Raw genomic sequence first — 22,371 nt, 5'->3', positions numbered from 1 at the left:
TATTCTAATTTGTCACAAAGATTTCCACACAGATTCAAATTGTTCAATGGATTTGGTGTGTTATTCAGTAGAAAGCTGCTTGATTTAAAAGTGATTTTTCTGCAAGCTGAACTTCATACATCATTAAATTGTTGATAATAGACAATAGACATTTTGCGGAAATTTCGCTTTTGTGGCCGCACTTTTAATGGGCCTTTACATGCCACCATTTTCAAATAAAAACTGAAAAGTTCTGGCCATTAATTTACATGACAGCTGCGTTTTGGGTGGTTTTGAAAATGGGTTTTAAAGTGCAATTTACAAAGTGACCTCGCCAACTAGTGGCCTGGCATGCATAATACAGCGTTTTTCATCGTTATCATGGATCCGCGTAAAAGACAATTGAAAATATTTTTTTTCAAAACAAAGGAAACATTTTTGTTTTTAGCATATCATTGTCTTGTAAACATACCATTGGGTGGAAAATAGCATCTACCTTGTGCTGTAAGACTCATGTTTCACTCAATGAATCTGTAGGTACCTGAGAGTGCAGTTTTGCTGGGCCAGCACATCACCGATTCAAGGCAGCCCACTCCACACATTGGCACTCCCACAGAACAGGAGCTGGAACAGGGGCTGAAGCTTCAACAAGACACAAATCAGGAGGCAGTTCAGTAAGTGTTACACATATACACAATCACAAGATTTTATACTCCTATAACATGGCGTAGAAAAAAACGTTGCTGTGATTCCTCTTTTAGGAAATATGAAAAGCTTCTCACAGACCTGTTGGAATGTCTAGGTGACAGGGACATGTAAGTATCAAACAGATGTTTAAAAGTGCTACATAAAACTGTACACAAAAAAAGCATCACATAATTTATGAATATGATATTGTGTGTCATCAGGCCTTGGAAGTTTGAGCACATTGCTATTGGCTTCCTGTCTCTACTGCTAAGAGATGACTATCCCCTCCCGGCCCCAGCAGTGCTCTTCTTTGTGCAGAGCCTCAACCATGATGCACTTGTTGTTCGCAAGGTTCGCAGAATGCTGTTTTTGTCAGCTTTGCATAAATCAGTATCAGGGTTTGCTGGGGTTTAGCACCAGCCTGCTCCAGTACACTTACCTAGAACAATCTGTTTAGATGTGTTAAATTTGGATTAGGATTAGATTTAGGTCTAAAATCTTTTTTTACATTTGAAAAGAGGTTATACTCCCAAAGGCAGCATTTATGGGATAAAAATATATAAAAGCAGTATTATTGTGCAATATATTATGAAGTAATTATTACTCTTTGACGTTTTGTTCTATTTAAATTTTGATCTATTTTAAAATGCAATGCAAAATGTATTTTTCTAATGGCGGAGCTAAATTTTCAACATTAATTTTTACAGCCTTCAGTGTCACATTAACCTTTAGAAATTTAGAATGCTAATTTGGTGCTCAAGAAACATTTCTTGTCAATGTAGAAAATCTTTTTGCGTAAAGTGTGTTTTCAGCATTCTTTGATGAATAGAATATTCAAAAGAACAGAATTTATAATATAAATCTTTTATGGAATTTTAAATGTCTTCACTGTCACTTAATTGAATGCTTCCTTGCGGACTCAACAGTAGTAAATGTGCACTTAGTCTGTTATCTGTTTAAAAAACATTGTGTATATTATTGTTTTGCTTCCAATAATTGCTGATATAGATGGCGATCGCCGCTATGGCAGGCATACTGAAACAGCTGAAGAGACCGCGCAAGAAAATCCCTGTTAGTCCCTGTGATATAAGTGAGTAAACAACAGTGTACAAACAAATAAATAATACAATTAACGGAGGAGATCCATCTGTTGGTCCATCTGTAAGATCTCAGTATCTGTGGAAGGAGATAATTACACATGTGGTGCCTTGCAGGTGGGGTAACGAAGCCTGAGGGGCTGGTGGCAGGAGACAGGCCGGGGAATGACTGGCTGCAGTACCACGGTGACAGCCTGCCGAGCACCCAGCAGGACTGGGACCATTTCTGTTTTATAGAGAAGACACACTGGGGCTACTACTGCTGGCCAAAGTAAACACTCTGATCACTTGTATGATTCACTCCAAATCTCTGCTTCTAGCTGTTTTCTCACTCTCTGCACTTCTCTGTTTATAGGAAGTTGATGGTATATGCCCCAGCAGCAGAGCAGCCCGAGGATCTTTCCACTGAGAACATGAATGAGGTATACATGGACTGAGTGTGCTAGACTTTGTTTTACTGCCAAACTTGACAGTGTGTATACTAAACGTGATTTTCATACAGAGGGAGCGCATCATATGTGACCATTTCACAGACCCCACGTTCATCAAACAGCTTATTGAGTTCCTGTCTCTTGAGGACCGAAAGGGCAAAGACAAGTTCAACCCTCGTCGCTTCTGTCTTTTCAAGGTACCAGCATTTATAAGACAATAATCATCGTAGAGGAGATAAAAGGACAGTTTGGCAGTAGGTTAGAAATTAAATCAACAAAATGGAAATTAAATTTACTAATTAATATGACAATATTGTCTTTAATATCATCATTGAAATGTTTTGGGTTTAGTAAGTTTTTTTTTTTTTTTGTTTTTTTTGTCTTCGTTTTGACTGCATTTATTCCATAAAAAATGCGAATGGTAATGTCATGTAAAAAAAAAATACAATTTAAAATCAATTTTTTAAATGTATTTTAATATAGTTTACACTTAGTAATTTATTCATTTGCTGAAATTTTTAAATATGTAATAATAAAAAAAATCTTATTGGACCTAAACTTTTGAACAGTAGAGTATAAGTGGTTAGAACGATCGTCTGCGATTTATCATAATTGTTGTTTTAAAGATGTGCGATTTGACATTATCGAGTATTTTGCAAAAAACGAACAAAACACACCCACAGAGTACACTCATACATTACATGATGAAGACTAATGAAATGGACTAATGATGAATAGACAGATGTGGGTGCACATTTAGAGTGTTTTCTTTCACTGCATGATTCAGTCTATTAAAATACATTTAGAATTATCACAAATTCAATACATGGGGGGAGAAAAATTATATATTTATACCACTTTATTTGGTTACGGTAATACATTTTACACAGAGTGCAGTTTTTTTCTCCAAAAATGACCATGATTACAAATGTGATACTGATTTTTTTTTTTTTAGTTCAACAGCTAAATAAACAAGAAGTTAATTAAGTTATCAAGTAAATCAAGTTTTAGACACCCTATTTACTGTTTTTGCACTATTTCGACAGCAAAATAATTCCAAACACAGCCACAATGTTGTTTTGCATCTCTGAGGATCATGACAGTGTTTCGTTCTTGAATGATTCGGTTCAATCGTAATGACTTACTTATTAACAGTGACTTTCTGCCAGCTGCTGTTGGTTTAAATTTCACAATTAAAGTATCTATTCAACGTTTTATGATTGATATATAAAAACATTATTTATGCATTTGTAATTGCAGGTTAAATGCATTCATCTAAATGCCACTTCAGGATGCAGCTTCTGTGTTTTCTCTGCACTGAAAAGATAAATTGTTGATACTGATTTAATTTTGCTTGGTAACAGCCCACATGTCTTATTATTCTAATTAACTGATTAAATGTAAGAATTTGCCTCGCAAGATAATGGACACTTTTAGAAAAAATGGCTTTATAAAGGTAAAAATGCCCTTAAAATGTAAAAATCAGTTTAAACTTCTTGGTCTGGCCACTACATTGAATATGAAGAATATCAAAAACTTTAGGAGTCGGCTGTCCACGGCAGTCCTAACCAGCACAATAACACACTCACCAAAATATTGTCTAATTATTGTTATCAGTAAAATCCCAGACATTATATAATTTATAAGATATTATTATTATTTTTTTTATATATCACACACCTCTAGTTGTAACTAATGCTGTCCCTCTACAAACTGCACAATTTTTGGACAAAAGTCAACAGGATGGAGATTTAATAAGCTTATATTCGCTCTCTCACAAGTCGTCATACCTGGCTCATTGAAAGCAGTTTGAATAGCCTTGATGCAATCTGTAGAAATATTTTTCAATGTTCTTGTGCATCTTGTTAACAGTGTCCTCTGCACCAGGCTGCATACATAACTCACAAATGCAGAAGGGACATTAAGATAATGTTCAATCGCCACATAATTCTATTTTTTGCTTCTTAGCAGCGAGAAAACCTTTTAAAAAGTAGCATTTGTTGGATCATTATCATCCTGTTTATGTTCACTGACTCCAGCAGTTTTGTTGCAGTTTCCCCAGCTGTAATTCCCAAACTGAGAGATTGCACCGATTGTAAGGACGTATTCAATAAATGATTAGTGGAGTGCAGTTAATACAATTGTGCTCCCAGCCACATCTACCTCTGCAAATCTCTGCATTTTAACCAGCTCATAAACCTGCCTTGCTCACCTGCCATCAAGAATTTATTACAAAATACAGTTGGCTTGCTTTCTCATTCAACGTCCACAGGGACTCTTCCGGAACTACAGTGATGCCTTCCTGCCCGTTCTAAAGCCTCATATGGAGCGGCTGGCAAATGACTCTCACGAGAGCACCCAGCGCTGTGTGGCTGAGATCATTGCAGGACTGGTTAGAGGCAGCAAGCACTGGAGCTTTAGCAAGGTGAGCAAGCACGAGGGACACACTTAAAATTAGGACGCCGCTAAGATGTTTTTAATTGTGATTAACCACATTGATGTCTGAAGCCCCTCTTTCTTTCACACAGGTGGAGGCATTATGGAAATTCCTGATTCCTTTGATGCGCACAGCACTGTCCAATATTACTGTCGAGACCTATGCTGACTGGGGTACCTGTGTGGCAACTGCATGTGTATGTGTTATAGATCCTTACTCTGTTAAATTATATGCTACGTAATCCACTGCCTGAATCTCTACTTGCAATTAGGGCTGCACGATATTGGGAAAAATTTACATTGCGATATTTTATTTTTCTGCGATATATATTGCGATATGAAATCAATTTTTTTTCTTACAAACTAAAATGGGGTGAGCACACTTTCATTCTCATTTTAAATGATTTAAACATCGACACCATCGTGTCAATTGATTAACATGCGCGAGGGAGAGAGAGCAAGACAGCGCTCGTGTTGTTTGAAGACATTGAGCGTGCGGCCGGGGCTCGCTTTGCGCGCGCGTTCTCTCTCTCAGGCCGGTAACAGGTGCAATATAAATAGGTGTCGGCTCTGTTTCTAGCATGCACGTGTTTTCCGCGTGGCTTGAGCCGCCCCTGAGACACGCAGGCAGTCTCCAAGCTCTAACCTGTTAACATGGGAGCCGAATTAAAAACGGACACGCCACGCAGCTGAGACGCTTGCGCCACGCATCTAGTGTGTCGCCGGCCTCTTTGGCCCATACAGTTAATGAATAACGGATCAACTACGACAGCCTACATCGCACATCCTGCAATGTGATTATCGTGGATTTGTACATCGCGATATCGATGCTTAAACAATACATTGTGCAGCCCTACTTGCAATAACATTAAATGGTCATGAAGACATTATAAATTGACTTTAAATAAGTACATGTGTGTATATTATATTATATTATATTATTTAAAATACCCAAATTAAAGCTGCAGTTGGTAACTTTTGATGCTCTAGCAGTTAATAAACAGAACTGCTTGCGTCTTGCGGAAGAACATTGTAGCCGGAACTACTTCTCTCTGTTTATGTCTATGACGAATCACAACGGTACTGGGTTACTCCGCTGCGGTACCCCCAAAGCAATCTAAAATAATCTGAATATAAACGCTACTTCAGCTTTAATATTTAAAGAAATTCTTTCATCGATTACTTACCCTCATGCTGTTCCAAACCTGTAAGACCTTTGTTCATCTTCATGTGTCACTAAATACAGCAGTAATGGTTGGAAAATCATTGATATTTTCAGGAGAGCCGAGATCCACGAAAGCTCCACTGGCTTCTCGAGATGCTGATGGAGTGTCCTCTCAGCGGGGAAGGTGGATCGTTCGTAGATGCCTGGTGAGTGTATTTTGTGTGTTACTTCATTGGAAATTGAAGACTTGGGTGCATATTTGATATCTGAGAGATCAATCATTTCTTTCTATCTCTGTAGCCACCTGTACGTGCTGCAGGGGGGTCTGGCACAGCAGGAGTGGAGGGTCCCAGAGCTGCTACACAGATTGCTGAGATATCTGGAGCCCAAACTCACTCAGGTTTATAAGAATGTAAGAGAGCGCATTGGCAGGTGAGTGTGCAGTCGGGGTCAAAGCGGTCTCTGTAGTCTAAAAATACACCAGCAGTTCTCTCTTGTCATGTTTTTCAGTCTTGTCATGTCTTCTCTTGCAGTGTGCTGACGTACATTTTCATGATTGACGTTACCCTGCCTTACACTCAGCCTACTAAGTCACCACACATTGCTGAGTTTACCGAAAGGATCTTGTCTCAGCTGAAGCCCCTGATTGAGGGAGACGAGGAGATCCAGAACCACGTGGTGGAGGAGAACGGAGAGGGGGAGCAGGATGAGAGGACCCAGGCCATCAGACTCCTCAAAACTGTTCTGAAGTGGTTGATGGCCAGTGCGGGGCGCTCCTTCTCTACTGCAGTACCTCAGCAACTACAGCTGCTGCCCCTGCTCTTTAAGGTCTTGCTTGCTTTCTCTCTCTCTATCTCTCTCTCTATCTTAGCGTATGTTCTTTGTATCTCATTCTTTATACATTTGTTCGGAGTGCTCTTAAGTGGATTGCTGACTTCCACTCAGTGCCTGTTTCTCTCCATCTGTAGATCGCTCCTGTAGAAAACGACGACAGCTATGATGAGTTGAAGAGGGACGCAAAGACTTGCCTGTCCCTCATGTCTCAGGGTCTCCTCTATCCGGAGCAGATCCCTATGGTACTGAATGTGCTACATGAGGTAAGGCCTCAGACACGCTAGACACGACCCCGCATATCAGGACAGCAGTTTAAGAGCTGAATTTAGCCTTAACTATTTAATTTTTTTATTTAAAAGCATTGTTGCTAAAAGAAACTAAAACTATTAAAAACAGTTGCAGGTAATTGAAATAAAGCTGAAATAAAATTTTAATTAATGAAAATGAGAAATATTAGAAATGTATTACCTTTATTAACTACCTGAAATAATTTCTATTAAGGTATTCAAATGACTGAAACTAAAACTGAAGAAAAAAGAAATTAAAGCTAGATAGAAACATTAAAACAACTAATAAAATGACAAAAGTACATAACTAAAACGAAACGAAAATACAAAATAAAAGCTAATTTAAATAAAATCTAAATAGTAATAAATAATCAAAATGATAATCAAATTACAAGCAATAACAGAAAATAAATACAGTACAACAAAGACACAAGTTCAATAAACCGTGCTTCTGGTTTTTCAGCTCAATCTAAAATAAATTTTCAAGTACACAACAGAAATGTAATAGGCTAATCAAATGTAAAATAACTGCACAGTCTTCACTGAATAAATTAAATATAGATTAATAATTTTTGATGTTACAATGGTTATCTAGTCAGGAGCAGTGAGCACTTGTATTTTTCATTGACAGCATTAGATTTATTATTAGTTTGCTTTCACTTTAAGAACGAAGCACAGATTTTATATACTGGTACACATCTTTTCTTTCTCAACTGTTTACGTTAAGACATATGCCTAACCAACAGTGTTTACTAGGATATTCACCAAAATGCACATTTTGATGTAATTTTGTCTGTATTTATTCATCCATGCACAAAAAAGCGGAAGATAGCTCAATTTAGTATTCGTGCGGTCTAGACGCGGCTGTCTGTCTGTGTGCGTGCGAGCGCTTCAGATGTGTGCGCTGAAAACTTTTCACACAGCGCTCAGGCAGTCCGTATCTCGAGGCCCGATACGTGAGTTTGAGTGAGAATGCATGCATTAGCAGTGATGCATAGATGGATATTATTTACAACTATTGATATTTTAAATGTGCCATTGATACATTATATCGATCCATATCAATGAATAATTACACCCCTAATGTTTAGTATTGCATACACTAGTATCCCACATGCTTAACATGTCAATTTCTTTTTTTTTTTACCGTTGTTACCCAGTTCTAGTGAGTGCTATATTTGCTGTGCAATCATAAGATTCTTATTTTTTCAGATTGCTGGCAGCAGCTCTTGGCATGCACGGTTCTCAGTGCTAACATACCTCCAGATAATGGTGTTCTATAATCTGTTCACCATACTGAGCAATGAGCAGGCTGTTCAGGACGTGAGAGCACTGGTCATCAGGCTGCTGGAGGATGAGCAGCTGGAGGTAGCTTTCGGGCCACACTAGCATCCTGGCATCATCACTTATTCACTTTTATGCAGCTTTGTTCATTAAACCTTTATCTCTGTGCCTTAGGTGAGAGAGATGGCTGCCACCACTCTCAGCGGCTTCCTTCAGTGTAACTTCTTGGCAATGGATGCCTCCATGCAGACTCACTTTGAGGCTCTATGCAAAACCAGATTACCCAAAAAGAGGAAGAGAGGCTCTGTGGTGGACACTATTCCTTCAGTCGGTATGATCACGCTTTAATCACATGCAGTGATGTGCTGTTTGAATCAGAGCCATGGCATAGTACTAACATTGAATGCCTGCCAAATTTAAGAACCAAAGTCATTTAAGTCTGGAGTCAAATCACATTCCCTCTGTCCAATTATTCTGCCACAAAAAGGCATGAAATGCCTGTAAACAAAATAATAAAAATAGCTGTATTGTTTTATATATGTGCATATTTTCTATTTTGAATAAAAATTTAAAAAATATACTTAAGACATGATACATTCACTTGATAAGCAAAACTCAGGCCAAATGCAATTATGTTCAAGATAAATTACAAGTGGTTTATTTGTATTTTTAGGCTGCTCTGGTGAATTTATCTTGTTTTAAAGATATTTATAAATTTTACTGGAAAACAAAATTATTTTAAGAAAAAAAATAGAAAATGATTAACTAGTAAATTAGTTTTCTAGTAAATCTTCTAAATATCCCTAAAACATTTTTTTTTTCAGAAGTATCTAAATATCCCTGTGTAATAGAAAACAATCTAGAATTTTTTAATATCATTTTTCTCATTTTATTTGTATATTCTTTTAAAAGAAAAAATGCCTTAAGAATCATATTTAACTTTTTAAAAATGTATTATTTATATTATATTTATTTAAAATTGAATTTAAAATAAGTACACAAAAATAAACTAAATCAGTTTTTTACATTTTATAGGGATATTCAGATAAAAATAAACTATACACTGTTTTTGAAATCATTTTGTTTTTTAGTCAATCAAAATAAACCTTAAAACAAGATAAATCTGATTCCTCTTTTTTTATTATTTTAAGTACCTGAATATCCCTGTGAATAAAAAAAACTTACATTTTCATCAATATATTTTTTCTTTTTATACTATTTAAAAAAAAATGTCTCAAGAATCCTGTTTATCTTGTTTTAAATACTTGTATTTATATTATTTACTAGTAAATAAGATTTTACTAAAATAAAATGTTAAATAAGTACACAAAAATAAACTAAATCTGTATAAAAATTTTTTTAAGGGATATTCAGATTCTTTTATTGAAAAAAAGAACAGAATAATTTTGCTGTAATGAACCCATGTTTGTCTGTCCTCAGATCTGGTGCGGCGTCACGCCGGAGTGCTGGGACTCAGTGCTTGCATCTTATCCAGCCCCTATGATGTCCCAACCTGGATGCCTCAGCTCCTCATGGACCTCAGCGCACACCTCAATGACACGCAGCCTATTGAGGTACACCGGTCACATCACAAACACAATTGCTTTCTGTCTCCCTCTTGTGCTCTGCGCTCTTAGGGCCCATTAAATCTAACAAAAATCAATACAAGCCTCTCTCTGCCTGATTTAGATGACCGTGAAAAAGACTCTGTCTAATTTCCGCCGTACTCATCACGACAACTGGCTGGAGCACAAGCAGCAGTTCACGGACGACCAGCTCGTGGTGCTCACAGACCTCCTCGTGTCACCCTGCTACTATGCATAGACGGGTACGTTACAAAGACACTTGTTTAAAGCTTGTTTACAGCTCATCCTAAAAATGACAATTTGCTGAACATACTCAAAATCTAAACGGGGTTTTTTTTTTTCATCAAAACACATTTCGAGAAGTTTAGCATTACATGTAGTGAATGGGTGCCGTCAGTCCAAACAGCTGATTTTGAAAATCTGTTTAGTCTATAAACACTGCTTAAATGCATGATCGTGATCTTTATCCCTTTCTTTTCAGGTTGAGACAAAGTTGCTGCAGGTTTTAGTTTAGTTTAGTTTTTTTTATTATTATTCAAATAAAATATCTTATGCATTTATGAGGGTGAGATGGGAGGACACTGCTCAGGATCTCAGCATCTACAGTAGAACCTCTCGAAGCTGAGCCCACTAAACCGCGAGCACACAATGAGAGGAGGGCAGGAGGCAAGTATAGGCATGAAGGAGACACGAGATGAGTGATTTAGTGACCTAGACATTTTTATGTATATATCTAGCCCATATTTTTGCATTTCAACTATACTTAATATTTAAGGTTTACCAGTGCAGAAATGTACGGCCTGTAATATTATTGTACAGATTTTTTTTCCTCTATTATCCTGTGAGTTGACATGAAGTGTGTGACGAAGGACAGAATGCCTATGGATCGCCCCATAAATCCAACTCCAAAGCCCTCATGATGCTCTCTGGCGAGGTTCTCATTGATCTGAGCATGTGAAGGTTGTCCGACGACTGAACCAGATACATTTAGAATTTGAAACCACTTAACTGGGAGATTTTTCATGTTTTAGCATTTTCAGTCTACATTTTACATCTAGCAGCATGTGATTCTTGGTTAAGTGTCTCTTCAAGCTAAACCTCCACAGTAATCTGTTGGCGATGGTTTCTCGATGCATCGGTAACTTGATGAAAAATATATTTGGGCTGAGCCCTCGTTATTTATCATCACATGAAGACGCAAGTCTGAGTACTGTGACGTTATTGTGGGGGGTGTGTCATTGTCCTGTAGCTCTCTGCTCACATGTCACCATAACAGGGTTTTGTTTTATGTCCTATGTGTTTGTATGTATATGTATGCATTTATCTATGCATAAATGACTGACACGTCTTCTAATGAGAGCGGCCAGGCTGGATTCAGTAGGGGAGTTTGTGGAAGGCGGCGGGATACATGTGCATGTTTGTTTGAGTGCGCATGTTTGTAGTTTGATCGTGTTTTGAGCAATTTCTTACTGGCATGTGACCAGAATCCAGGAATGTGTTTTTTTTTTCGTCACTCTGTTCTCCAGCCTCAGTACAGAAATACTTTAGATTGTTGTCTGAATCACACACAGTGCCAGGAAGGGCTTCAGGTTCTACTATGGTTAGCTCGGTTTCAAATTTGGAAGTGTACATAACAGAAACATTATTTAGCTTAGTGCCAAAACTGCAGTGATTTTTCTCTATTTTTTTAGATGTTTGCTCCGTTTTATTCTGAAGGCCAATAAATGTATTGTTCTTAACAAATAAAAACACAAGGCCTCTGTTTTTTCCCCCACAATGTTGCATTTATTATTATTATTATTATTATTATCTGGGTCTCATAATAAATATGCCACCATGATTAAGTCATCATTATTAGCTAGTAACAGTGGTGATCTTGTACACAAAATAATGTCAGTACAATAGACTTGTGCTAGAATGGAGCTGTAACAGTTCTGGCATTGTTTTAAAAACAATAACTGATCAATTATGAATAAAAATAGATCTTGCTTGGGTAGATAGATAGATAGATATATCGATCAATAGATTTTAAAAAAAGACAACATTAAAGTACAATATAGTATTTTATTAAGTACAATGTTAGTGTGAATTTGGTTGGAAGTGAAACTGTTAATTGTCATTAAATGTTTAACAATCAGAAAAAGCTTTGAAGAACATGTTTAATTTGTGTTTATGTTCATGAGATTCACTTTACTGTGGCTTATTTGAAGATTAGGATGGCAAGGAACTTTAAAAATACATTGGAAATGGCTTTGTTACATATTCAAGTATCCGGAGTAAAATGAACCAGCCTCTGAAAAATAAATTATCCATTCAATTACATTTTTCATGGACGTAAAAACGTACATTAAGTGCAATATACTGATATTCCTTTAAGTTCTTGATTCATATCTCAAGTTTCAAAGCGAGACAAATGATGTTAAATGTCACATCTTAAAATCAAGTGCAGATTCAGTAGAGCATGCATTGGATATCATATCTAAATGAGGAACAAAAAATGGACTCAGTTCCTGAGTGTTTCAGAAGATTAAGGACAAAGCAGATGATAGCAGATCACTCCATCTCCTGCTTCTGCATCTCCTTCACAAGGCGCTCCAAGGAGAACAGGTGATCGTCTAAGTCTTCAGGTATTAGCTGCCTGAGGGCTTCGGCCAGCTCAAACAGGTAATCTGTATTCTTGCCACTGGGGCCTACAGACTTCACAATCTGCTGAGCAATTGTCTCCAAAGGTGCTGGGCCAAGGTAATTTGGGTTGTCACAGGACCCGATGTAGAGCAACGTGTCCTGCATCGGTTGGTGTTCTTCATCTTTGGGATGAAATGTAACTGTGATCACCCCATAGCCGCCTTTCTCTCTGTAGTCCAGATACTCCTTCACTTCTTTTTCTCTTCCTGACGGCAATTTATAAGCAACGCCCCAGACACAGCCCTACAAGCAAATAGAGAGTGAACGAACAGAAATAAATCTGTTGGATTATTCACTTTTGTTTGGATACTCTTATTTGCATGTAGCATAAGACTTAAAAAAAAAAAAAGTCTAATTTTAATGCATGAAATGTATGTAAATCTCATATACTATCATTAAATGATGTATCACAAATTTATCAAAAATATGGCACTTTCCGTTATTGTAAAAAAAAAAAAGGGGGTCTGAAACTTTTTTTAAAAACCATTAAATAAACTAAAAATATATATAAATATTTAAAGTACAAAAAATATTAAAGTGAATTAAAAGTATAATATGGTGTATTCACCATTTAAGGTGGGATATACAGACATTTGCTAAATGTCATGCTAGGTTAATTATGGTTGTTAATAATAGTTTATTAAAAAATTTATGATTTTTTTTTTTTTTAAGCGGAATAAAAATAAATAGACACTCTATATTACATCTCCATTATTAAGCTGGATAAAATCATTTTTGTTCAAAACTCGTATTTAACATTCCATGCAAGGTTAATTACGTTACATAATATATATATATATATATATATATATATATATATATATATATATATATATATATATATATATATATATATATATAAAAAAAATTAGAATTAGAAAAATATATATATACTGACTGACACTATAAAAATAAATCATCATTTTAAGGTGGGATACAGAAATAAGATGTTTAAAACACTACATTTCATTCAATGTTCGGTTATATAATTAACAGTTTATTTTAAATATTTTTTAAATGCAACTTTTAATATAAAATATTACTTTTAATACATTTTATAATGACAATTTATATTCATGTTATTCTAGATTATTATAAATGTAGTATTCCTTTTAACTAGATAATAGTTCATCATAAAATATTATATAAAGTAAGGCACTGAACCGAAAACAAAGTGTAGCGAATTCGCGGAATGTAATGTGCCATATATCGGCTTTGTATTGGTTTGAATTGTATAAATGGAGCAGTATTTAAAAATTTGACAGTCATTACCTCAGGGTCCTCTATTAATGTCACCACTCGCCCAGGCTGAAACACAATCAGTAAGAAGTAACGTTACAAGTGTTAATCGTCCTGTAGTGCTCTGTCATGCTGAAAGGTCACTATGACTGGGCACCTGCTGTTCAGAAACTCTTGGGTCCAATAATTGTGTTCATACCTTTCCAGGCATACCGCGATGATCCGTACTTCCCTGCCAGAATCTGCGACTGAAACCTTTGACGAAACCCACTCGTTTCTCCTCGAATGGAAAGTCAACTTTCCAAATCAAAGATCCGTAACCAAAGACCCACATGCTTCCTGCTGACTGCTCACGGTGTGCCTGAACACATACTCCACTCATACATCTATGGACGGGTTTGTTTAGGGCTCGTGCACCGCTGACGAGTTTGGTTAGGTATGTTTACACCGTTGGCATAGGTGTGGACTCAAAACAACAATTAGTATTCTAAAGAGTACAAAAGAAAGTCATTACGTTAACGTAGGTAACGTACTTGCCAAGGGCAGATACAGATCTGGCCGAAAATATCTGGCATCAAGTCTCACATCCGGTGCATTTTGATTTACAAGCTGCCAAACACACTGCGCATTAGTGTTTATATATAATCTTTCGCTAAAAAGTAAATAAATATCATCGTTAAAAACCGTACGGCATTAGTTGAATGTAAGAACAGGGCAACGTTGCTAGTAGGTATTATTTTTCAAAATAAAAGTCAGGTCACCGGCTTTAAAAATAAACCCCTACAAAATAATAAATAAATAAATCTACCATGGTAACCAGAATATCCACTATTATATTAATACATTACTGTAATAATTTACAGGATATTTGCAGTTATAGGCATTCTGATGAAACCTATGTGTAGAATCGTTTTTATGTAAAGGAAGTTACATCTGTAGAGCTGATCATAAATAGAATCGTAAATAACATGTAAAAAAATTATATATATATTATATATATATATATATATATATATATATATATATATATATATATATTATATATATATATATATATATATATTATATATATATATATATATATATATAAATAAATATATATATATATATATATATATATATATATATATATATATATATATATATATTATATATATATATTATATATATATATATATATATATATATATATATATATATATATATATATATATACATACATACATACACACACACACACACACGTATTTTGATGTATGTCACAAACATTACACGTATATTTTTTTGCATTATGTAATTACATCTAATTAAAGATCTGAAACAAAAAAATCCTGAACAAAAACGACTAACGTTAGATACTGTTAGATATTGAATAATATCTCTTTATGATGAGATGGTTTCCGTCTAGCGGATGGTTCGCCTGAAATTATGTCAAACAAAACACTGGACTTGTTTTTATGATGATGTTGTTATTTTAATTTGCATTTCCTCGTATTTTTTTATGGACGGAACGAAACATTACATATATGTGTTGTAGCCGGAGCTCTGAATCAGCCAATCAGAAAACAGCAGCGCCGGAAATACCCACACATTTATATTTTCCTAAAACTAATGGAATAATTCAGGCTGTGTCCAAATTCAGGGTCTACATCCTTCGGAGGACGCATTTGAAGGATGTTACGTCACAGCGCCGCGACGAAGGCTGTCCAAATTCGTAGGATCCTTCAAATGCGGCCCACAAATGCGTCCTCCTTTTCCCCGAATTCGAAGGATGGGTGTGATGGATCCTTTCGCGTCCTACCTATCCCATAATTCTTTTCGGCAGGACGAAGCGAGCGGTAGCGGAGTGGGGGAGGAGTATTATTTTCGATGTTTTTTAAAAACTGGCTTTTCAAAAAGATATATTTTCAGTGGTTTTCTAGTTAGGCATTTTGTTTTAGCATTAAGCATTTTTTTTTTTTTACATGTGTACGTGTATATGTAAAAAAAAAAAACGTTTACTTTCGTAAACTAGCTTCTTCCTTACTGCCTGTGTGAATATCTCCTTACACACAGCTTATTTGTTAGTGATTGAAGCTGTTTTAACGCTTCTAAGGACGAAAGAGCAGACAGAAGTGTTTATAAAGCTCCGGGGAGAGAACGATGAGCTCTTCACCCGCTTCTTGCTTGGCGCTGTCACGGTTGCTAGGCGACAGGATATGAGCAACGGTTAAGGGAGGGAACTGAAAGAAGGGTAGGCTGTCCAAATTCACAAACACCGACTTCCGGTTTTTGCGGTCGTCGGAGGACCCATCCTCCTTCAACCGGGTAGGAAGGATCCTAAGGAGGATGCAGACCCTGAATTTGGACACAGCTTCAGTCGTCACTTTATCATTTGTGTACAGATGTTTTAGGACCGCGATGTGTTTTTTGTTTTTGTTGTCTTGTGGACATATTAAAGATTCAAAGTGGGAAAGTCGAACTAGATTACTTGACTAGTAACGTTACACTAAAAGTGGCACAGCCGTTAACTTATTCTGCAACCAAAACACTGTTATCGGGCCAGTTTATCAGAATTATTGGTCTAACTGGTGTGAACTTGGCCTGGTTGTGAATTATAGAGGTTTAACCTGTAACTTAGCACTTAAGTGTAAGGTATAATATAAGACCTGGACCTGCCAGCTTGCTCTCAGTCTGAGCCGCTGTGTGTAAATACTGAGAGAACACGAACTCTTTCAGTTATGTTTGAGGGATAGTGCTGTGTTTTTTAAACGGATAATAATCAGATGGACTTCACGGAGTGCTATGGAGACACCTGCTCAGCCGTCGCGGTGGCAGCCCGGGAGGGGAAGGTTCGACGGGTGCAGAGGCTCATCCAGAGAGGCTTCGCGGTGGATGTGAAAGATAACCGGGGCTGGAACGCCCTGCATGAGGCTGCGGCAGCTGGATCCGCGGAGTGTGTGCGGCTTCTCCTCCCTGCAGCCGGTAACTACTTCGGACGGGGGTTTAGCTGCTTTGAATGCGTGGAACATCACAGAGAGTGACCCGTTTAGACAAGGAACGAACAGTTCACATAGAAATGCACATTCTGGCTTTTACTTAACCTCATGTCCTTCCATACCTGAGCGACTTTCAATAAAGCACAAAAGGAAAGACTTGGTAAAACGTTCACGCTGCTCTTTTTCCATTGCTCATTTAATTATAATGAATGGAGACTGGGGCCATCAATCTCAGTGACAGACATAATTGTGCAATAAGGTTCATCTTTACCACTTGTGCACCATTTATCATATCTTAGTACAGTTTTGCGTGTAACAAAGTGAAGTCTTGGGACCGACGAGTGAAGTTTTAAACCAAAACTTTTTAAAAACAACTCTGAAACTTCTATTATAGATTAAATTAAAGATTAGCTGAAATATAATAAAAACTTAAGCTAATTTGATTTCATCTCGTTGCCAGTGCAGCATTTCTAATTTTTGCCTAATTTCATTTGAAGTAGGCTACTAAAATAACTAAAACTGTAATTAAAATAAAAAAGCAACAGAGAAATGTTTAAAATAATGACAAAAAATGTCTTTCATTGCAGAAGAGACAAAAACAGTCAGATAAATAATATCAATACTGTTTTTAATCAAAAGAGGGTAAATAAATGATGACATAATATAATTTGGGGGTAAATTATTAAAGCTTACATGTAAGACCAATAAGCAGACCTCTTTTGACACTCTAGTATGTTTAATAAAACTGTTTAAGATGCACTACATGACTGTATGTTTTTCTCTAATGTGCAATTCATTAGTTGTATGTCCCTGTTCACTTCAGTCAATTGCGAAGACTACGTCAACACTTTGACTCATAATTCAGAGACTCCTCTTTATTTTGCCGCGAGGAATGGACATCTCCGGGCAGTGAAGTGGCTTATCAAGGGTGGTGCAGATATTAACAGGACAACCAATGAACTCTCCTGTCCCCTCTTTGCAGGTAAACTCAAAGTACCTAGGATCACAATCTCATATCATGTTAACCATGTGTATTTTTCCTCTTTTTTGTATCTTATATATTTTCTCATTTTTTTGTTTCTAGCTGTAGATAGTGGGCACAAAGATGTGGTGGAGCTACTGGTGGAAAATGGGGCAGACGTCAATGGGACTTACTCTGTCTCAGGCTGGTCTTGTCTCCATCAAGCTGTTTACAAGGTTGTAGCTTTAATCTATAACTCTGATTTAAGATTGATGTTTTGGAAACATCAATAATTGCACAATTACTAGATTCGCATGCCTTAAAATGTTCTACAGCTCTTCTTACTCACTTTTAAATATAAATGCTTATCAGCTAGTTGTTATCAGGAAAATAATGTAACAACAATCACATGATTACTTCTTTAAAATGTATACCTCTTTCAATAAATGCTTTTAAATGTTTAATTAAGCTTCAAATAATGAAAGCCCAAGGCCATTTTGCTTATTTGAATTTAATCAAGACTTTAAATGCTACATCTAAGGCAGTTATCAAAGTCTTCCATCAAAAGAGTGATGAAATAAATATATGTAAAACCATTTCCAGGGCCATACAGAGATTGTGAGGTACTTGGTGAGCGTGTGCTCTCTGGAGGCCGTTGATGACTATGGGATCACACCATTATTTGTTGCTGCACAATATGGACATCACCAATGCTTAGAGATCGTTGCAAGTGTCGGTGAGAACATTTTGTTAATGATTAACCCTGTACGTGCTGCATCTGGCCAGTCACATGCTTCCCTTTTTGTACATTACATGTGCTTTGATCAATGTTAAGTCTTGCAACACCACACTGCTATTTACAGCGACACATTCTTCAGAGGCAGATAAAGAGTTTGATGTTAGGGTCAGTGACATGCTGCTCAGTTTTGTTCAGATCTGTTAATTTACAAAAAAATGCAGTTCATACATACAGAAACTTGAAACTTGAATACAGTTATATTGTAAAATCCCTTGCCCACCCTTGTGATTCTTTTTCCAGGTCTGAAAAGAACAGATAATTGATATTTTTAATTAACATCCAAGGTTAGTTTAGGTTGTAAAATGTCTTGTAGTGTTATTCCAAAAAGAAATTGTATAATAAAGTATTTTTAGTTAAATACTTTTGTTCAGAAAGACTTTTAAATTGATCAAAGGTGAAAATAAAGTCATTTAGATGTCAAATTAATGCCGTTCATTCAAACTTTCTATTAATGATTAAAATGTGTAAGTTGTTTTTATTTTTTACTTGATGTTAAATTTTTATAATAAAATTGAGCTTGAAAATAAACAATTAATTAAAGTCATATGAAACTAAAATGAAGACATTTCTAAAAACATGGCACATTTTTAAAAGCTTATTTTGATTTATGGTGGGCATTTTTTTGTCATTGACCTAATATGTGTAATTGCTTATCAAATGAAGCAAACAGAAGCCACACTGCAGTCGTGTATAAGTCTGGTTGCCTAAGCACAGCTTGTCTTTGCCACAGGGGCGAATGTGAACTGCCAGGCAAACGATCTGGCCACGCCGCTGCTCATTGCCGCGCAGGAGGGCCATGTACGGTGTGTGGAGCTTTTACTGGCCCATGGAGCTGACCCCAACCTGTACTGCAATGAGGACTGCTGGCAGCTACCCATCCATGCTGCGGCCCAGTTCAGCCGTCTTAGGTATGGCAGCTCGGTCAATGACGTATGCGACAGTTACTTAGTATAATGATAAACACGTTTGAAAGCTAACCTTTAGTGCTTTTTAAATAAAGATGTTGAGAGTGTAACTTTGGCCTTTATGAAATACAATTTTGTTCAACTGCATTAATCTAGCTGCTCATCTCTTGACGTTCTCTGTAGTATCTTAGAGAAGCTGATCCCGGTAACGAAGCGAGAATGTGACCGGGGCGAGGGAAAGGTCAGTCCAGTTTATTTGGCAGTTCTTAGCGGACAAGCGGACAGCCTGCGGGCCTTGCTAAAGAAGGGCTACAGTCCAGACGCCCAAAACTGTCGACAGTTTGGCTACAGCTGCCCTTTGGACATGGCTCTGTGGTGCAACTCTTGGAAGTATGACAAAGATGTCCTGCTTTTTATTTTAAACACAATCAGTTGGTCAGCATGACGGATTTTGTCCTGTTTGTCTCTCAGTTTGAACAGCGAGCGTCACCAGATTCGTGAAATCACTCTGATGCTCTTGGCAGCAGGGGCCCATGTGAGCTTGGGCATCTATGCTTTTGCGTTACAAGGCCACGTACCAGAGCACCTTCCCTTGATCTTAGAGCACGCTGGCCTTCCTCAGGGTGACCGACTGGAAGAACTGGCCCACAGAGCCATCGGTGAGATGCAGAGTGCCTCTTTCTGGCTCCCCCTGCTGCTCAGAGCAGGAATGGACCCCATGCTGCTCCTCCAGGACAAAATGTAAGCAACACATTGCGGTTGTTGTGCCACACAGTTTTTTTATTTTAATCAAGAGTGGATTCACCATGCGTGCATTTTAAAAAATGCCTGTGATTTATTAGCGTCAGAGTTAAAACGCACTGTGTTAAGCTCTTCTCTTCTGCCTGTTATGCTCTAATTGGGTGCAGGCTTGAAGAAGCTGAGAACAGCGTGCTTAATTTCTTTCTGGAGTTCATTAATTGGAAGACTCTGCCCTCCTCAATGCTTCAGATTCTCTCTCACCGTAGAGCAGATGGCTCCTGGACGCCACAGAAGCATTTCGGTATGACCTGTACACTTTAAATCATATTGACGTATGTGTATGTGTGGGTTTCATGACATTGTTTAGGCTATATATATATATATATACATACATATATAGCCATCAGAATGTTGCATATATCAAATATTTACAGTATATTCACAGTTATTTTGTTGGTGATATGAAATTAAATGAATTGTTCATCTAAAAATGAAAATGTAGCCATTTAATCTCCCTCAAGTCTCTTTCTTATGTTTAACACAAAAAAAAAGATATTTTGAAGAGTTTTGAAGAGCCACACAGTTGTTGGTCTCCACTGACTTTAGTAGTATTTCTTTCCCTACTATGGAAGTCAAAGTGGACCGTCAATTGATTACCAGCATTCTTTAAAATATCAAACTCCTACAGGTTTGGAACAACATGAGGGTGAGTAAATGATAAAAAAAAAAAAAAATGGGTGAATTATCCCTTTAAGAAACTTAGTGAGTGATTATATTACACTTTTTTTTATGTCCATTAAGTTTCCTTAAGAGAAACATGGTGAATGATTTTATTATACTTTTTATTTGTCCATTAACTTTCCATAAAGAGTTTCTGCATTATAGTCGATAAGCTCAGTTTATTTTTTTTGGAATCAAATTGTTTCAACAAAGAAATTTAAAACCCACAGATTAGCCACTCAGCCAAAAAAAAAAAAAAAGTTTATGTATTAAAATGTTTTGTCACGTATATCTGTTGGTAAATGTTGCCGTTTAATGCAATTTATTTTTATAGTGTATAAAATATCATTCGTAATTTATTTTAACTATTTAATCTATATAAAATAGATGTCTGATTAAAAATGTTTGTGTGTATGTATATATACACATACACACGCACTGTGATACCAATTGTGGTATCTTTTAATTTCGTATTTTAACGTCATTTATGCCTGTGAAACCATTATAATTTTTTTTACCAGTAAAAAAAGAACATCCTTTAAAATCTGAATTTTTTGTGAACAATGTGAAAATCTTTACTGTCACTTTAAATCAATCCAGTGTGTCCCTGCTGAATGAAACTATTGTTTGTCACAAAAGATTTTTTGAAAAACAGCTCTGTTGTTTTACTGTATGCCATAGCTGTATCATCTGATGTGGTAAATGGCCACAGCTCAGTAACCTCTTGTCTTTGGATCCAGAATCGGTCCCTGTCCTCACCCATCTGTGCAGACTGGCAGTGCGGGCAGCGGTGGGCAGCAGTGCTCTGTCTAAGACGTCCTTCATCAAACAGCTGCCCGTCCCCACACTGCTTCAGGACTACCTTCAGTTCAGCGAAGTCTCAGGCTTGCTTACATAGCGGCCTGACTGTCAAGTGTGGCTAATTAAGTTATCTCAACTTGTTCCACTGCAGTATTTTGTATATAATGTTAATACAATTTTAATGACTGCTCAATGACGCTGGACTCTGGCTCTTTTCATTACCTTGATATTTAGAAAACGTGGGAGGACAAATGGAGAATTCTACCAATTTATCCTCACTGTTCTGTTCCCCTCTTACACAGCTGGCCTTCATACCGAGTTGGTGTTGAAATTCACCTCTGCTCCGTGTCTTTGGTCTGCCTCGTTATCTTCTCTCTCTCAGCGGCTCTCCTCTCTGTCTGCCTCCAAGGTCACTCTGCCTCAAAGACGCATACTCTCTTCGAATGTTAATTGCCAACGCAGCCACACTCATTCAGAGATGCTACTATCTGCCTTTGGTCATGCTATTTATTTAACATTTTATGTTACCTTTTAGCGATGCACATAACACACCTTCAGAAGATCACCGTTAATTTAAATATTCCTGCGGTGTGATGCTCTCAACCTCTTGCTGCTTTGTGAAAAGAGGTGTACAGTTATGAACAGGCTGTGTTTCACACAGGCTCAGTGTTTTTTTTTTTTCTGCTATACATATCCTGGCAAATTGTTTTTAACACCTCTAACATCAATTATGGAAAGACCAACTGATGCTTGTGT

General features: G+C 36.8%; 3 protein-coding genes across 4 annotated transcripts in view; 2 read left to right on the top strand and 1 right to left on the bottom strand.

The window, feature by feature from the left end:
- The window catches only part of LOC113111833 (proteasome activator complex subunit 4B-like), a 29,831-nt gene extending 18,271 nt beyond the window's left edge, over positions 1 to 11,560 (top strand). For both annotated transcript variants that reach the window (XM_026276960.1, XM_026276959.1), the window contains 18 exons: positions 517 to 653; positions 741 to 794; positions 888 to 1,017; positions 1,675 to 1,756; positions 1,881 to 2,034; positions 2,119 to 2,185; positions 2,266 to 2,391; positions 4,467 to 4,619; positions 4,723 to 4,827; positions 5,910 to 6,001; positions 6,096 to 6,227; positions 6,329 to 6,623; positions 6,764 to 6,892; positions 8,129 to 8,284; positions 8,375 to 8,531; positions 9,641 to 9,774; positions 9,890 to 10,028; positions 10,268 to 11,560. In XM_026276960.1, coding sequence (XP_026132745.1) covers positions 517 to 653; positions 741 to 794; positions 888 to 1,017; positions 1,675 to 1,756; positions 1,881 to 2,034; positions 2,119 to 2,185; positions 2,266 to 2,391; positions 4,467 to 4,619; positions 4,723 to 4,827; positions 5,910 to 6,001; positions 6,096 to 6,227; positions 6,329 to 6,623; positions 6,764 to 6,892; positions 8,129 to 8,284; positions 8,375 to 8,531; positions 9,641 to 9,774; positions 9,890 to 10,024 — 2,238 coding nt within the window. In that variant the 3' untranslated portion in view covers positions 10,025 to 10,028; positions 10,268 to 11,560. The remainder of the gene's footprint in view (positions 1 to 516; positions 654 to 740; positions 795 to 887; positions 1,018 to 1,674; positions 1,757 to 1,880; positions 2,035 to 2,118; positions 2,186 to 2,265; positions 2,392 to 4,466; positions 4,620 to 4,722; positions 4,828 to 5,909; positions 6,002 to 6,095; positions 6,228 to 6,328; positions 6,624 to 6,763; positions 6,893 to 8,128; positions 8,285 to 8,374; positions 8,532 to 9,640; positions 9,775 to 9,889; positions 10,029 to 10,267) is intronic.
- A 258-nt stretch (positions 11,561 to 11,818) lies between these two features.
- Positions 11,819 to 14,490, bottom strand: chac2 (ChaC, cation transport regulator homolog 2 (E. coli)). Its single transcript, XM_026276961.1, has 3 exons — positions 13,910 to 14,490; positions 13,744 to 13,779; positions 11,819 to 12,714 (listed from the first exon to the last, which is right to left on the bottom strand). The coding sequence occupies exons 1-3, from the start codon at positions 14,090 to 14,092 to the stop codon at positions 12,340 to 12,342; spliced, it is 594 nt and encodes a 197-aa protein (XP_026132746.1). The 5' UTR covers positions 14,093 to 14,490; the 3' UTR covers positions 11,819 to 12,339.
- Positions 14,491 to 16,069: 1,579 nt separating this feature from the next.
- On the top strand, positions 16,070 to 21,811 carry asb3 (ankyrin repeat and SOCS box containing 3). Its single transcript, XM_026276958.1, has 9 exons — positions 16,070 to 16,674; positions 17,512 to 17,670; positions 17,773 to 17,885; positions 18,253 to 18,385; positions 19,179 to 19,356; positions 19,537 to 19,743; positions 19,825 to 20,094; positions 20,262 to 20,395; positions 21,555 to 21,811. Exons 1-9 carry the CDS (start codon positions 16,476 to 16,478, stop codon positions 21,710 to 21,712), a joined length of 1,551 nt encoding a protein of 516 aa, XP_026132743.1. The 5' UTR covers positions 16,070 to 16,475; the 3' UTR covers positions 21,713 to 21,811.
- The last annotated feature ends 560 nt before the right edge of the window (positions 21,812 to 22,371 follow it).

This window comes from Carassius auratus, chromosome 12 (genome assembly GCF_003368295.1).
Source record: "Carassius auratus strain Wakin chromosome 12, ASM336829v1, whole genome shotgun sequence".
Lineage (NCBI taxonomy): Eukaryota > Metazoa > Chordata > Actinopteri > Cypriniformes > Cyprinidae > Carassius > Carassius auratus.
The sequence above is the reverse complement of the archived record's forward strand: the minus strand, read 5'-3'. Positions and strand labels throughout refer to the sequence as shown.

Excerpts from the sequence above, each read along its gene's own strand:
- chac2 (XM_026276961.1), bottom strand. The coding sequence starts at position 14,092 with ATGAGTGGAGTATGTGTTCAGGCACACCGTGAGCAGTCAGCAGGAAGC. Across the intron at positions 13,780-13,909 it reads ATCGCGGTATGCCTGGAAAG|CCTGGGCGAGTGGTGACATT; the intron begins GTATGAACACAA and ends ATTGTGTTTCAG. Across the intron at positions 12,715-13,743 it reads CATTAATAGAGGACCCTGAG|GGCTGTGTCTGGGGCGTTGC; the intron begins GTAATGACTGTC and ends ATTTGCTTGTAG.
- asb3 (XM_026276958.1), top strand. The coding sequence starts at position 16,476 with ATGGACTTCACGGAGTGCTATGGAGACACCTGCTCAGCCGTCGCGGTG. Across the intron at positions 17,671-17,772 it reads CTCCTGTCCCCTCTTTGCAG|CTGTAGATAGTGGGCACAAA; the intron begins GTAAACTCAAAG and ends TTTTGTTTCTAG. Across the intron at positions 19,744-19,824 it reads CTGTGGTGCAACTCTTGGAA|TTTGAACAGCGAGCGTCACC; the intron begins GTATGACAAAGA and ends TTTGTCTCTCAG.